The sequence below is a fragment of the Phalaenopsis equestris genome, unplaced genomic scaffold (assembly GCF_001263595.1).
Source record: "Phalaenopsis equestris unplaced genomic scaffold, ASM126359v1 Scaffold000123, whole genome shotgun sequence".
Lineage (NCBI taxonomy): Eukaryota > Viridiplantae > Streptophyta > Magnoliopsida > Asparagales > Orchidaceae > Phalaenopsis > Phalaenopsis equestris.
The window spans coordinates 2,157,757-2,175,843 of NW_018164565.1; the positions used below are offsets into that span (position 1 = coordinate 2,157,757).

General features: G+C 31.4%; 1 protein-coding gene across 1 annotated transcript in view; it reads right to left on the reverse strand.

The window, feature by feature from the left end:
* Positions 1 to 17,614, reverse strand: part of LOC110021222 (cleavage and polyadenylation specificity factor subunit 1-like) — a 75,185-nt gene extending 57,571 nt beyond the window's left edge. The window contains exons 1-5 of the mRNA XM_020719632.1: positions 17,076 to 17,614; positions 11,131 to 11,277; positions 10,858 to 11,011; positions 9,430 to 9,565; positions 6,199 to 6,344 (exon numbers count right to left, since the gene is read on the reverse strand). Of these exons, the coding sequence (XP_020575291.1) occupies positions 6,199 to 6,344; positions 9,430 to 9,565; positions 10,858 to 11,011; positions 11,131 to 11,277; positions 17,076 to 17,398 (906 nt within the window). The 5' untranslated portion in view covers positions 17,399 to 17,614. The remainder of the gene's footprint in view (positions 1 to 6,198; positions 6,345 to 9,429; positions 9,566 to 10,857; positions 11,012 to 11,130; positions 11,278 to 17,075) is intronic.
* Between the last annotated feature and the right edge of the window lie 473 nt (positions 17,615 to 18,087).

Sequence of the window (18,087 nt, forward strand, 5' to 3'; positions counted from 1 at the left end):
AAAGGTACCGAAGCGGGTTGAATTTCTAGAATGAGGCGGGTCCCATTTCTAAGATTCTAAGATAGTCGAAGGGAGATCCCTAAGGCTAGATTCTAAACCCTAAGAGGAAGACTAGACCTCGCTAAAAATGAGGTCAACAGTACCCTGTAAGAAATTTAAATGTGATTTGTATTTATTTTCACGATAGAAGCAAATGTTAATTGATAATCGATTCCATAAGATTAAGAATATCCCTTTGCAACTATTCTTACTTTGAACTACACCAGACTTCTATTAGCTACATATCTTAGTGAAAAGATCCATTTGCATCCTATAATTTTTCCAGTTTTGGTAGCTCAACAATATCCAAGCTTAGTTTTTGTCCCCGACATTCAACTCTTCTCTCAAAACATCCTTCCAATTCTCATTCTTTAATGTCTCAAATAAAATTTGAGCTAATATTTGTAAAGAAGGCTTTATGTAAGAGAAAATTATATATATATAAATATATATATGTATATATATATACATATGTATATGTACATACATATGTATATATGTGTATATACATATGTATATATGTGTATATACATATGTATATATGTAGATATATATATATCTCTATATATATATATACATATGTATGTATATATACATATACATATATATATATATATATACATATACATATATATATATATATATATAATGTATGTATGTATATGTATGTATGTATGTATGTATATGTATGTATGTATGTATGTATATGTATGTATGTATGTATGTATATGTATGTATGTATATATCTATGTGTGCATTGGAAAAAGAAATAAAATAATGAATCTTTGTTGATGAGTTAATTGTTGCTTGATCATTGTTACATGATGGTGATTTTGGCCAGCCTTATTATTCTGAGAATTAGAATTTGCGTGATTGGGATGGCAAGATGGAAGAGAGTGATTTCATCAAACTTATGTTCTAATTGACTGAGATGAGTTTAATTAAAAAAAGTTTCATTTTTCATCAAAAATGATATCAATTGATGTGAAGAATCTTTAGGTGATTAGATTATAACACACTTTTTGAGCTGAGTCAATGACACGCCTCGACATGAAATCAAACATGAGTTCAACATAATTTGAAAAAAAAAAAAAAGAGGACACATGAAGCAGAAAATTATAAATATACATGTATAACAAATTTCCCTTGTTCAATCAGACATGAGTTCAAAAGTAGCATCACAAATTGCCTTTGAACAAAGGTTTCTATCCTCCTTTGGGAGACAAATTTATGGCAATAAATCCTCTACTTTAGAGTTTAGTTGTCGTCACGATAGATGTTCAGAGATCGAATTAGTGAACATAGCCTTCCTTCTTCAACTCATTTAAGAGAAAAAAAATTATTTAGAGAATGGAGATTTTCTCTACTTAAGATTTGGATACGAACTTGATCAAACTTATTATTGAGTATGCAACAAAATTAAATATGCTCTCTTTACACAAATCACTTGAGAGTCACTGCATAATCTCAACAAACCATGTTGAAATCAAGATAATGATTTAGTTTAGGATAATTAAATGTTATGGCAAAAAAATATTCAATGACAGAGTAACGCTCTGTAAATTGCTATAATAAAGATGAAGATGATGGATGAGGGAGCAGAATCAAGTGAGAAGTAGCACGCAAGGAAGGAAAATAGCATGAGTTGGTACGAGCAGGACCTCGAGTAGGAGTTGGAGTGCTAGCTAGGGCGGCATTCAAGAGTGTAACTGATGGGGAAGGAGAAAGCGGGAGATCCAGAGAGCGTCCACAGCTATTGCCATACAGGCCCAAACTAACAAAAGCTGACTTGCAAGTGGGAGCAACAAGCGATTGGCATGGTGTGCAGGCTTGAGTAGTGAGCAGTTCCAGGAAATCAATTGAGTTGTGTGTTGCTCGAGCAATGGCTTGGCAAGAAGAAGATTCGAGCTGATCGAACAGTAGCAAGGATTGATTCAAATAGATCATTGCATGCGCAATTAAACCAAAGGAAGAGAGATCAAGAGTAAACATGAGAGTTGTGTTGTCGAGGGATATTTTGCTAGAGGACAAAATATCAAGATTAGGTTGCTTGTAAAACTTCAATTAATATTTGCAATTTATATGAAATTTTGATAATTATTTAAACATTATCAAGCTTAAGTAAGAACAATTTGAATGCTAAAGAAAGAAATTTTAGCTTTATATGTATAAAAAAAATACAAAGATATTAATTAAAATTTAGTGAGAAAAATGTTAAGAATAAATATTATATGTCATTATGAAATATTAAAGCTTCATATGTTTTAAACCAAAAACTATTTAAGATAGTAAAAAACTAAATTAAAAAAGAAACAAATTTCCAATATTTTAGAAAATTAGATTGTTGAAAGAAAATTAAAATATAATGGTTATACAATGTATAGACATATATATTTACATTATATGACAAAATTTATTAATGAAATTTAAAAGATAAATTAATTTTAAATGAAAGATAATTTAATTTTAAATGATTGATTTATATTAGGAAAAAGAGAAGAATAAATTTATTAATTAAAAATAAATAACAAATATAAGAATAAGCTTAAATGCAAAATTTTATGTCTCTAGAATACTAACTGAAATTTTAGAAACGTTAATGTTGTGGTGTAAATGAAGTGTAATATAGCTAAAGTACAAAAAATATAAAACTTAGGAATTTGACTTTGAACTCGAATGAAAAGTATTTAACAAGAAATTTATAGATTAATATTAGTTAGAAATAAAGAGATTAACTAAATATAAAATTAATGTTTTCTATAGGCACCAAAACTAAAGCTGACAAATATTAAAGAGAAAAAAAAAACCGACAATTAAATCTTGAAAATGAGGAGTGCCCCTATTTTCAACATACAGTAATATTATTTATTTTTTGAAAACCAAATATATTAAGTAATTATAAGTTATTTAGATTGATTGTCATAAAAAATTATTTATGATTTACCAATTCTATTGAATGATTTGGTCATATTGAAATGAATAATAGATATTTAAATTTATTTATTATATAACGATTATTATAGAAATATTTTGAATGATATGAACATATGAATGAAATTCACTATATAAAATAAACGTACACAAGTTGGCAGTTGAAGTTTACTTTCTTATAATACCAGCCAGACACACTAGGATACTCGTGCACAAAAACTAGAAAAGATCTTGATATTAATGTATATTAAATGATATATTTTAGACGATGCTCCTGAGATGAATACAATGATATAGATAAAATAAGTCTTTATTCAGTATAATATAATACTTTGAAACTTCTTCGATCATCATTTTTTAATATATAAACTATCACATAATTTTACACTAACTAATAGTAATTGACAAGCAAGTATGAGTATCAAAAATTGACTCGACACACCAACTCGACCCGAACCCAGCTAAAAATTTGGGTTTGGTTTTCGAGTTGAGTTCCAGTTAAAATCCTAACCCGTTTAAATTTTTAGATCAGGTTCGGGTTGACTGGCAACCCGAAAAATGACTTGAAAATGACCTGCAAACCTTGAACTGACTCAAAATTAATATAATTTGACCTGAGATTGAACTATTCTTGACATGAACGGTTGTTATTTCTTACGTTAAATAGGTTACAAGGGTTGAGTTTGAGTTGACGGGGAAGGCAGGTCGTGGTCGAGTTGGACTTTCTGACCTATTTAAATATTTACACAAGTTAACGTCAATTTGTTTCGAATCGGGTCAATTTCAAGTCAGACTCAAATCAGACCCGCAAACTTGATTTGACACCCCTGCAAACAAGCATAAGTTTTATATTTCTTTTATTTAACTATAACTTTAGAGATATGAATATTCACTAAAATTATGATAACTCGCAGTAAATTAAACTAACATTATAATTTTAAGCCTTAGATTACAAAATGAGTAAAAGGAGAGAAATCGTTTATAAAAATACAGTTAAGCGAGAGCATGGTAATTGTAATCACAACTATCTTATATTTTGTGTTAGAAAATTGAAATTTATTTTTCGATGACCCTTTCAATTTAATGAATATTATTCAATGATAGAAATTAAAATTTAAAATTTTTGTCCAACCATTTATTCCCGTCTTGGAAATTTCAAGTTCTCAAACCCGATCATAACAAACAGTAATACTACATTACTTGAAAGAGGAAAGTTTCAATTTGATCTCATAAATAATTAGAGGAACATTATTAGCCTTTTAGTTGTAATATTACATTACTTGAAAGAGGAATGTTTCAATTTTATTTTGTAAAAATAATATGTGCAGCATTATTAGCTTTTTAATAGCATTTTTGAAATCATCTCAAATTTCTTTTGCAGTAATTAGAAACATATATGGTTCATTAATTTTCTACATTCTAGTATTTTATAATAATGCCATGAACATAGAATCAATTTCTTCCTAAAGTTTGAATTTTGTCTCTGTCAGTTCTTGAGATAGATCCACAGGATGTTGCATTTCTTTTTAAAAGGTCTTCGCGATTTAGGGTCACTTCAAATAATTCCTCCAATTTAAGTGAAATAAAACGAAGTCACTGGAGTTCTACTTTAGTCTAATTTTCACCATGCATAATGATTGGCTACTCAGAAAAGTAGTAAGCAGTAATTAGAAACATATATGGTTCATTAATTTTTCTACATTCTAGTATTTTGTAATAATGCCATGAACATAGAATCCCTAAAGTTTGAATTTTGTGTTTGTCAGTTCTTGAGATAGATCCACAGGATGTTGCATTTCAATTTAAAAGGTCTTCGCGATTTAGGGTCACTTCAAATAGTTCCTACAATTCAAGTGAAATGAAGTGAAGTCACTGGAGTTCTACTTTAGTCTAATTTTCACCATGCATAATGATTGGCTACTCAGAAAGGTAGTAAAAAACAGACATAATGAATGAAAAAAAGAGCTCTAATGAGAAAGAGAAGGCATAAGAAGTAAGGAGAATAAAGAAATGAAGCAAAGAAAAATTAACATTGTAAACCATATACAAAAGAACAAGTGGCTAAAGAAACTTGGATTGTTTATTCTTTCAGTAAGTACTTATACAATAACATAGAAAAAAAATCCAATAAATAATTACAATAATAAACATAAAAAAACTATCCCTAGTTATCCATTGTTTGATCTATTCAGATATTGTCGATTAATGCTAAGGAAACAATCAATGGGCTCATTCTTTACATATAAATCCATGGGAGGAGTACTTTCTTGTAATTAATGAATTTGTGGCCTCTGATTTTCTTATGTAGCACTATCTTGATAAATTGGCCCTTCAATAGTATCTATCAATCATCATTTCACATTATTCCAGTTATAGGGGTTGGCTTTACGATACTCCCTGATTGATCCTTCTTGCCACAAGTCAAGTTAACTTTACACAAATCCTTATGCATAACTTCTAGTCATATTACCTCTACGTCATCCCTTTTGCTTCTTGATTCATCCAAATTAATTCTAACTACTTGTCTTATTAGTACTATCTCTACCTTCGATTACAAGCCCAAAACACCTGCATATATTCTATAGATCACCATTTCAATATGAATCAATTAAATCATCTTTCCAATACACTGCATCAGAAATCTTTCCATACTAATTCTGCCAAACATTTCTCAAAAACAAAATAGAAAAAAATTGTAGAAACTTGCCTACAATTAAAAAGAGACTTTCCTGGAATTCCTATGATTCAAGATGCCCAAAGGCACAATTTTTCTTTTTAAGGAATTAATTAGAAGGTAAGGCCCTCAAGTGCCATCTTATATACACCAAGGCGCTGGCACCCAGTATGTATTACATGCTAGCCAATATCTATGTTCAATGTTAAAACATGTGAATTTAAACATTTAAAAAAAAAAACCAAAGCGATTCTGATTTTAGCTTGAAAAAATGTGTGCAACAATGACAATCGTCATCAAATTTATTCCGATTATTCCTGAGAGCATTTTACCATTCATTCAAAATTACAAAGTATTACCAATGTAATAGGGATGTAAAACTAGAAAAAAAATGAAATTTAATTCTACATGAATTCCATGAGTGCATTCAAGAATCTCTACGTATGAACACAATCAGCAGTAAATTTACACATTAAAACTTTTACCGTTAGCACATGTTACGCAACCAAATACTTGCCCATAACATGATTAACATTCTCAGAGCTGCAACTTACAGCAGCGGACCAAATTAGCGGATGCTGTTTCAACGTTGTGCTAATACTTAATGCTGATATCATGCACGTGTGATGCTTCCATGTGATACGCCCAGCCCATGTGGGCTCCTTTTCCTGAAGTATAACCATGACAGGTTCTATGTACCCTGCATGAGAGGGTGGGATAGTAACCTTTATAGAATTATTCATGCAGAAGGTAAAATAAATAAGTAATAAGATCCATAAAAAATGTAAGAGTTTAGGCTACGGATTCATTGTAATATATCATTTGCATAGTGAAAGCAAATATTGAAACAGAACCGTGTAATTATATATAACAGAAGTGGTGTGAATCCTTGTTCAAAATTCATTCCTATATAATGCTCTATTTGGCATTCATTTAATTCCCCAAAATCTCCTTGAGCAACTTTTCTTTGTGGCTCATCCTAATCTTCCATTAGAAGTCCTTCGACATCAATTTTGCTCCTTAACACGAGTTTAGAAATTGTGAAATAGTGTTGAGGCAATTTTATACTATGAGATGGGCATAAACCTCAAGGCATCTTAAGGAGTTAGCCTCAGAATTAAACAATTTAATTGATGAAAAACATTAAATAATAGCATACTAGCATCAAATTAAGATATTAAAATAAGACTATAAAAATGGCCAAAATAAAAGAGATCGTCAAAATAAGACAACTAAAAATAATACAAGGCCGCAAGAAGTATTTAAAAAAAAAAAAACCCTCCATCCTGCTCCTAATTAAACATAAACAAGTTGTATAACTTCATAATTTATGATTGCTCTTCCCCATCATCCTCAATTGCATCAACATCCTTCCAATCTTTCCCTCATCTTCCTCATCTTCAATTCCAATCAATTTTCTCATTTCCAATCAGTAAAAAGTCAGTAAGAAAATTAATTAAATTTTAAAATAATAAATGTTTTAATTATTCTAACTTTTCTTAGAAAAATTTATATGAGGCGCGAGGGTCTTGCAATGAGCAACTGCGAATTTGAGGCCATACGATTCCTTTCAAGTTAATTGATTTAGATAATGTAGATAGATTTAGTTTTATATAAATTTATAATATAAAAGATAAATTACTGCTCTTTAAAATTGCGATGAGTCTCTCCCCCACTAATGTGCTCGCCTCATCTAGCAAAACATGAGGTGCACGACTCAATCCCTTTTTAACAATTGTTTTTAGGTGCACCTCTAGTTTTACAATTTTAAACCATGTTATAAAATATCGGTTTGTCCTTTCATCACCAATACAAAGGCCCAACACATTTGGACTATTAACCCATAGTAGTTTCAATAGACATATACAATGAAATGATCCCTATGCGTGCTAGACTTGGATACACTGGCCTTATAATATCAAAGAATGAGGATATGCAAAGAGTATAAAATTACCAAGATATTAGGTACAGATAGGTCTGACTAGAAAACAGAAGAATTTAAATAAGCAAAATAATAGTTCAATAGCAAGGATCCAAGATTTAGGCATGGTAAAAACCAAGTTGAATGTGGTAAAGCTAACAAGACAAGTTGGCATTGAAGAACTTAATAAGCATGAAAGGAAAAACGAATATATAATAAAGTGTAGAGCAATAATTATTGAACAAATATTGTTACAAACATATTTGGCTTTCATTTTCTATAATAGGTTTCGATTGTGTTATCACATAATTGCATGAAATAGTAATACTCAAATATAGATGGACAAAATACTCCATAAGCGTGTTTCCTACGATTATAAAGTTATAAATAGGTTGCATGCATGAGGCGGGTTTCAAAAATATATTCTAACAATAATAGCAGAGCACAAGAAAATATATATCTAAAAAAGTCTTAGGAACCATTTGGAAATGTTATGATGTGCTTTTTTAGGTTGCACTCAATTAAAATTGTCACCACTACTTTCACAAAGACCGACGAGTTGCTCCCTATAGAATTCAATGATCATAGAGCAATGGATGGAATGCACATTATGTTCTACAAGAAAACAGAATTGTGGAATTGCATGGTTTTGAGAAGAAAACATATTATCAAGAAATGTTGCAGGTGTTTCGGGCATGCATAACTAGAGAAAAATGCACAAAGTTTTTAACCATAAGAAAAAGGTTTTGATAAAAAATAAAGTTCACAAAAAAAAGCAAAAATAATACAATATAGTTTTACATGGAAATAAACGCACAATAAATAGGATACATAATATGAAAAACTCACATTTATAAAGAAAACGAGTCTTTTAGCACCAGAAAAAAAAAAGACAAAACCAAACAACAAGCATGTAACATATGCAGATAGTAAGAACTCAGTTTTTAAACAATTTTATACTACAACTATTAAAGTCAAATACATCTTAAATATATTTTATATTAATTTTTTTTTAAATGAGCTAGTTTGCAAACTAATTAATTGAGTTAGGTCCCATTCAAGCTTTTGGCTTGTTTTCAAGCCTAAGCCAATCAGCCTATGACAGCATGACTCACTTTTTTTTTTCTATGGAAAGATGCGCCAAAACACAGCATGTGTGATTAGAACCCGTGACCTCACGGTAGAAAACTAAATTCTCAACCACTATGTTGCGAGTAAGTGCAGACAAATTGACTCAATTGTTCCCCAGTTTTAATTTCAATAAAATTTACTATAAATAAGAGATGAGGTATTTTAATATTTTAACACAATATTTTGAATTAGTTATTGAATTTTCATTCAACTAATTATATCCAATAATAATTTCTAAAAAAAACAAAATGAAAACTTATTTTTGTTTCTTTTCATTTACACAAAAATATTATCTTTTCACTATTAAACTATAAAATATTCAAGTAAGAAAATATCAGTTTGAATAATTTTTAATAAAATAAATTTTTTTTTATTAATATCGAGATAATATAAATATTGACTAATTATTCAACTAATTTATTCATCTGAAAATAAATTAACAAACCTTAAAATCAATTCCGGCAAACTTTTAATAAATATTATGATTCAATTTTTAATATCCTTTAATTGTGATTGAACCCTTCTCACATAATTTATATCTATACAAGCCATTTATATTGTTAAAATAAATTGTGACCTAGTACTACAGAAGTAGGTTAGTGGAACGATTAGGTTAACGTACACTACTTTAGAAGAATAAAAATATTATTGCTAGAGTAGTGCAACCTCATAGAGAAATACAGAAACATGAGAGTAAATTACTTACAATGAGTAAAGAAACAGAACAACATACCATGAACAAATGTAAAATCTTTCACATGCTTCATGTCTAAATCTCGTAAGTTTATTATGTAAGAAGACTCAATGCGAACAGCAGCACCTGCACCTATATTTGAAGGTTCATCATCTACAGCTAATCCTTGTCCTGCCTGTTGACAAAATAAATTAGTTGTCGAGCACAAGCAAACTGAAATTTTCAATAGAAAAAATTCAAATTATACCTGATAACTATTACAAACTTAAATTACATAAAATACAAAACAAACTAAAAAAATCTGGGAAATCAATGGCGAATGTTCGCCTCAAAAATAAAGTTATAAGAAAATTTACAAATCAATAAAGCCCAGGCACCAATCAATTATGAAATACACCACATCTTCAAACCGCAGAGAAAAGCAATGCTTGGTCATAGTTGGAATAGAAGCAAATCACACCTTGTAATTGAGACAAAAGGTTGCTCGAAATTACTAATTGATGGCAAAAAAATTGCAAAAACTATACAGAATCAAATCAAAAAAATACATAAAGATTGCAATATAATCTGAATTGGCTGTACATCTAATCCCTATATAGTTAACAATAGGTGTGGCAAACAATTGTTTCATTACAGGACGTACTTTAGACAGCCTTCAAAAAGCATCTAGGTGATGCACAAGAAGTAACCAAAATATCACCAAAATCCCCAATTTCATAACAAATTGCATTATGTAAAAACCTACCTCTGACAAAGGAATATGGTTATAAATCCATAATTAATTCACTGTTTGAAATCTACATTTAACCATCTTAATTGACAAACTTTCAAAAAACATACAACAACAAGCCTTTATCCCACAAAGTTGGGTCAGCTATATGAATCATTTTTCTCTGTTGTGCCTATTGAGTGTCATATTATCATTTAATTTTAATAAATTAGGATCATTTTTTATACGACAGCTCAGGTCTTTTTAGGTCTACCTCCACCTTTCTTAACATGAATTGAATCTAAAACATCCAAAAGAATGATAACTAAAAAGATGAAATCCAAGAAAACTATTAATATAACTGGACCAAAAAATTACATTTAAAGTTACTTGGTACCTTGCAAGGGAGTTTCCATCCGGGGTTAGTCATATAGGTTTTAAACACCTTGCAAAACTAGTAGTAGATTCTATTAAAAGACAAATGTAATGAGAAAGGTGAGTTTGAGTGAAGCAGACAGCATGGACACATTCACAAAGCAATATATAAATTGCATGGCAAAACATTGAGTTACACCACATAACTGTTAGTTCAGGAAATTTAGTCAGATCCATCTAGTTTCTAGCAAGTTGTGAACTATACTACTTAAAATTAAGCGTAACAAACAGAACAGAAAGCATACATGTAGTTGCACGGCCATGCATTTATGCCAAGTAGATTCAAGAAAAAATTGAAATACAACTAAAGAAATCCAACGCACCTGAGCAGCCGTCATAATAACCATCTGAAGACCGTACACAAGTGCACCAGCACAACGGCCCATAGGATCAACCTTCATGGTAGGACCACTTGAAAATGACTCTCTTCCTCTTTTCAAGTAATGCCAATCTGGCCCCTCAAAACAGTGCATGGAACTGCAAGATAATAAAAACTTAAAAAGTTACAAACGCAAAACTTCCAAATTTTCAAACATTGATCCATTTTGACCCAGCATGATGATAATATGAAAATAGTCAATCAGGCATCTTCCTACCTAGTGCGCAATTCGTGGGCTGAATCATCGAATTCTAGCACCGTTATCTTTGCATCTTTGAATGACAACAAAATTGAATCTCTCCTTCTGCTACGTTCGTCTCCTCCGGAAGATAAGACCACCATTGATTCAATGTTTCCATGCAATCTAAATGCACAAAATAGAAAGAACATAACCCAGCTTTTTAATTAAAAAAGAAGAAAATGGAAATTTTCTTATAAATATGAAGCTTTCAATATAAACATATCAGCAATAAGACTTGTGATATGCTCCATCAGAATGTGGAGCTGCTACCTACATCACAGTAAACTAACAAGCTTGTTCTGAAACATTGCTAAAAGCTTTTAAGGCCATGGTTAGCCAAGTTTTTGTGAAAAGGCACAAATAATCTGCAGCATAGAGTTGTGCAGGGGCTGTTTGGTTGAGTGAATGCGGTGTATTGTAACTCTTTTGTGAGGATTTGAGAAAATGATGTGTTTGGTATGAAGAATTAAAAATACAATATAAATTATGAATGAATATAAAGTTTAGACGAAAGTTCATATTGGCTCAATTTAGAATTAAGCCAATTTGTCCGAATTTGAATTACACTATTCATGTAAAAAGCTATCAACAAGCCGCACCCCCCGTCGACCGTCTATCGGCAGGGCGCGGGCTCCGCCGACTGCTGGCCACCGCTGCAATTTGCCTCCCCCGCTAGCCGCCGCCGCCTCCACCACAACCACCCACCATCCTCTGGCCAGCCCACCGCTTTCAGCCTCATGCCCACCCACCGCCAAGACTGAATAAAAAATATATTTTAAAAAGCATTATCTTCAATTAGTTTCAGACCAAACAAAAAAATACAAAGTCCTATGTTTATTTTACAATAAACCAAGTCACACGAAAGTATTTCAAATACATTGTAATCATAATACTCTACAAATCTTTTACATTGAATTTCATTTTCAGCAAACCAAACAACCCCATAATCAATGTCATGTCAACTCTAGGATTGAAAAGGATCCTCAAAATTTGCTCAAAGTTAGAACATATGTAAGCAGGCTTCAAACTAGCTATCAGAAACCAAGTCAATTTTAAATGAGTTCAAAATCAATTTGTTTCTATTTTTTTTATCGTGTTTAATGCACATACAAAAGCAAAAGTACATAAGACAAATATTTTTTTTTAATTAAACGTTCTTTTAATTTAAATGTCGCCTTTCAGAATCATTAAAATTAATCAAATTTTATACTCTAAATCATAATTATTTACCTTTTAAGTAATTTTAATTAGTTGAGATTAAATACTTAGTTATATTTTGCTAAGAGTTTTTTAATTTAATACTCCAGCAAAAAAAATTTAGCATAATATTAATTACATATGTTTTAAATATTTAAAATAGTGTTGCATGCATTTGAATACTTGAAAAATAAAAAGATAAATGACAGAAACATATTAAATCATTTATAATATAATAATGAAGCAATGTATCATAATGATAATAAATTAAATTCATATTGTAAAATAAATTATAAGTTTTTGCACCAAAACACACAGTGTAGTAAATTAAAAATAAAAATGAAAAATGTTCTCAAATGAATTGCTCATCATTCCAAAATAATCCCATGGTATGGATAAGCTCCATATAAAGTTTAGATACAATACAACTCTAATTTACAAGTATGTCAATTTTACAAATTAAAATTATTATTGGTAAACTTCCAAGTCTTTGAATACATCGTACTTGCATAATATACATATAATACAATCATAAAATAAATTTTATGCTTTGAATTCTAATTTTTTAAATCCTATGTAAACTTTAGGGGTTTTCTGGCTACAATTAGGGTCCGTTTGGGGCGTAGTTTTTTTCAAGGCGCGGTAGGCCGCTACGCGTATTCGTCGTTTGGGGCGGAGTTTTGATCTCGGCGGCCGCGCCGTTTAGCAAAACGCGGGCCACAGGGTCGACTTCGCAGCCCGCATTTCTTATATTTTTTACCCGCTTGCCCCTAGTTCCAACTGTGCGTTCATCTTCTGCATTTTCCTTTCCAGCGGAGCTTCAGCTTCCTATGCCCTACCCGTCGTGTTGAACACCATCTTCTTCCGATATCCCCTCTTATATATTTCTTGAGATATTTTGTTTCTCCCGGATTTGCACCGTAAGAATTTGGCTGTGGTTTTTTGGTTTGATGTTTTTATCTGGTGATGGTCCTCTAGTTTCATGTGGTGGATTTGTTTGTGGTTTTCTTCTTTCGTGCTCCTGTTTTGCAAAACTTATGCTTAGAAAAGCATATTTTTCAATCACACACAATCTATGAAGTAAGACAATGAAATAGTTAGTCTCGGACAATTACTGTGAAAGCATATCATGCATAGCTACTGATACCCCAAAGAACATATAATGAGAAATTATTGTGAGAAAGGGCAACATGATACCCCAAAGGTCATATAATGAGAAATTATTGTGAGAAATGGCAACAGATCATCTTTCCCATCATTTTTATGCTCACTGTTAAGAAAAATATGTAGAATTTTATGTTTTGTTACAGAAATTTAGTAGTAATACCATTTGAAACATTCTTATGATAAGGAAAACATATTTTTCAATCACACACACTCTGAAGTGAGACAGAGAAATAGATAGCCTCAAACAATTATTGTGAAAGCATATCATGCATAGCTACTGATACTCTTTGGGCATATAATGAAAAATTATTGTAAGAAAACACAACAAATCATCTTTGTCGTCATTTTTATGCTCACTGTTAGGAAACATATGTAGAATTTCATGTTTATTATTGAAATTCAATAGTAATACCACTTGGAGCGTTTTTTCTGACAAGAAAAGCATATTTTTCAATCATACGCACACTCTGAAGTGAGGCATGAAAATAGATAGCCTCAAAATATGACTATGAAAGCATATCATGCATAGCTACTGATATATATAATAAGAAAATATTGGGAGAAAAGGCAACATATCATATTTGTCATCATATTTATGTTACTGCTACGAAACATAAGTAGAATTTCATGCTTTGTTACTGAAATTCAAGGCTAATACCACTTGGGGTAATCTTAAGACAATAAAAGCATATTTTTTAATCGCATACACACTCTGAAGTGAGATAAGAAAAAATATATTCATAGACAATTACTGTGAAAGCATATCATACAAAACTATTGATAACCCTTGAGCATATGATGAGAAATTATTGTGAGAAAGAGCGATAGATCATCTTTTCCAACATTTTAATGCTCATTGTTAAGAAACATATGTAGAATTTCATGTTTTGTTACTAAAATTTAGTAGTAATACCACTTAAAGCATTCCTATGACAAGAAAAGCATATTTTTCAATCACACACGCACTCTGAAGTGAGGAAGAGAAATAAATAGCCTCAAAATATGACCGTGAAAGCATATCATACATAGCTACTGCTACTACTTGGGGCATATAATGAGAAAATATTGAGAGAAAGAGCAACATATCATCTTTTTCATCATGTTTATGCTCACTGCCAGAAAACATATGTAGAATTTCATGTTTTGTTACTGAACTTCAGGACTAATACCACTTGGGTCACTCTTAGGACAAGGAAAACATATTTTTCAATCACACACAAAATCTATGAAGTGAGATAGTAAAATAAATAGCCTCAGACAATTATTGTGAAAACATATCATACATGGCTACGAATACCCCTTAAGCATATAATGAAAAATTATTATGATAAAGGACAGCAGATCACCTTCGTCATCATTTTTATGCTCACTATTAGAAAACATATGAAAATATGGTATGTTTGAACATGCTCAACCAAACTTATTTTTTAAAATTTATTATTAGAAAAATATATTTTTCAATCACACGCACTCCGTAGTGAGGCAGTGAAATAGATAGCCTCAGAAAATTACTGTGAAAGCATATTATGCATAGCTCCTGATATCTTTTGGGGTAACATAATGAGAAAATATTGTAAAGAAAGGCAACAGAGCTTCTTTTTTATGAGAAGAAAAGCATATTTTTCAATCACACACACTCTGAAGTGAGACGGTGAAATAGATAGCCTCAAAAAGCTACGTTGACAATATATTATGCATAGCTACTGATACCCCTTAGGGCATATATATTGTCAGAAAGGACAACAGAACATCATTATATTAATTGTAATCTTAATAGTTGTTAACCTTTTTGATACTCTAGGTACTCGCTCTTAAGTAAGGTGTGTATCTAAACTTTTGTACTGTTCTGAATTAAATTTTTGTTTCTTAAGTTTCGAATATATAGCTATGACAGTTTTGTTATGAATAACATTACTAAATAGGAGCAAAAAGATCATTTATTCAGAAATAGCTGTCACAGTTATTTTCAAATAGTTGAAACAAACAGTCAGTCAGTTTCTCAGCTGATATGACAGTTATATTATAAACAACATTACTAAACAGATGCAGAATGATCATTTGTTCAGAAACAGCTCTCACATAGTTGTTTTCAAACAGCTGAAACAAACAGTCAGTCAGTATCCCAGCTGCAGCTTTCCCGCAGCAGCTTCTTAGGGCAGCTAAGCTGGAGCTACCCCAAACAGACCCTTAGAGTTTAGTAAGCTCAATCAATTTAAAATTAGTAAATCCTATGAGTGTTAAATCTTGAAAATTATTTTGCACAACAGATGTTAAATCTAATTAAATCTTAATATATTGTTTGGTTGATAATTTAAAATTTTAAGAGTTAAGTAAATAGAGGGGTTAAATGTTTATACGAAATTTTGTTTTAAAAAATAATTAAAATAATAATTAATAATGATTTTTTATTAAAAATAATTACATTTAATTAAAAAGAAATAACTATTTCAATAATTAAACTAAATAACAATTAATCAAAGATAAAATTAAGAGCATTAAAAATTTAATAATGTTCTTATGATAATTAGACATAAAATAATTAACAAATGATTTATGTGCACAATTAATTAAAAAAATTAGTTTTTTAAACTTAAATATAATTTAATTTAATTCTTAGTTAAAAATAATTAATTTTTTTTAAGTTTTAATTACATAATTACACTTACAGGCATAATAAAAAGGATAAGTTATTAGAATAAATAGAAAAACCTATACTTCTCCTTGCACCTACCCTTTTAGGAAATCATAATGGCAGTTTACTGAGGAAAGCCATTAATGAGACCGATGATTTGTGAAGGAGAAAAGGTACTAGCAACGAAAGATCACTGGAGGAAGGCATCGACAAGACTGAGAGTGTGTGAAAGAGAAGAGGAGTTTTGAGTGGGGATTTTTTTTGGCAAAGGTATCAACAGAATAAACAATGGACAAAGAAGAGGAGTTCATGGCTTAGGCTTACTGGAAAAAGAGATGCAGCGGATTTAAGTTAAATATGTTGAACTGTGTGATTTAATAAAGTATGAATTTAAAGATAATTAGTGGTGAAATGGGATTTATTTACTATAGGCTTCAAAGTTGTATTTTTAATTCTGCTGAAGGATGTAAGCTAAATTTTCCCCAATTCCGACAATCAAACAGCCCATTAAAAAATCAAAGATAATATAATTCTAGTAGAAATTAATGAACAGTTGAGGTTATTTTATAAAATTAATAGTTTAGGAGTATAGATTGTTACAGTTTCGTGTTTATTTATCATTTGTTGGGTACCACAATTTACAATTTATTTCTTGAGCTTAGTTTTATCCAAGCTGTTTTAAAAAAATAAAAAAGATGTAAATTTTTTTATATCAGCAAGGCTCATTTAGCTCAATTCGATTGAGCCAAAAACTAATGTGATCTTCTAACAAAACTCTCATCCCTAATCAAGTCGATTTTCTGCAGGACAACCAGCCTTGAAAATAAATACTAAACCCTGTAGCATGAATTCCCTACTAGCCTCTTGAAGAAAAGAAATCATGACAACACTGAAAGAAAAATGAAATTAATAGGAAGCCAAGCACCTGTAATGGCAAGCAAGTTCAAGGCGAGCACCAGAGAGGCCATCCATGACGGTTCCGTTCCGCGGCTCGCTGGAAACCTGTGAGGATCTGCCATCGTCTTCTTGAACCCTAACAGTGTAGAGCTCGAGGACGTTGGCGGCGGTAACGACGACATTAGGTACGGGACCGATCCCCCTCTTCGCTGGCCACTCCGAATCGAGATCGACGGCCTGGATGGGCGGGATTTGAGCAGTTAACTCCGCTGGGGAGTAAGTGATGAATCCGGAGGCACAGTTCTCGATACCTGTGGCCCAGTGCATAATCTTGAAGGCTGCGTAGCTCATTCTGGCTGGAAGTTTTAAGGTTTTCCCTAGGGTTTTGGAAAGAGATAGGTGTAGAAGAGTGGAAAAAAAGAGTAAGATATGGATTGCCTGAGTTGTGGGATTTGCAAAGATCGAGTAGCCAGCGGGTGGGATGGTTGCCGTTAGGGCTAGAAGGAGCTGTGGCGGGAGAGTATGGGCTTTATCGCTAATAGCGAAATCAGAGACAGGGACAGCTTGGTTTTGAGGTTTAGCAAAAAGATACTTGAGCTAAATTTTGTGTGATTTTATGGGAAAAAAATTGCGTAAGTCAATCGTATTTAGAGATGTGTACCTAACATGATACACGGGGCATTATACGGGGGTTACATGGGGGTTAGAAGCATGTTATAACTTTCTTGTAACTTTCGTGTAACTCATCTGTAACTCGGGCTTTTATTTTATACATTGGGGTTACAAGATTACAGCGGGATTACACGGGAGTTACACGGGAGGTACAACGGGGTTATAACCCCTTGTAATCCTTGTGTAACCCCCATGTACCCTTTTACGTACGTAACTCTTGCGTACGCTTGATGTACGCAATTTTTTCTGATTTTATGGTTTTAAAAATCGTTCGACTTGAATTTAACATCTATCTGGTTCAATCCATGCTCATAATCATTTTTGCAATGAACCGCGATTGAAATGTTCAAAGCTACAATTGCTGGAAC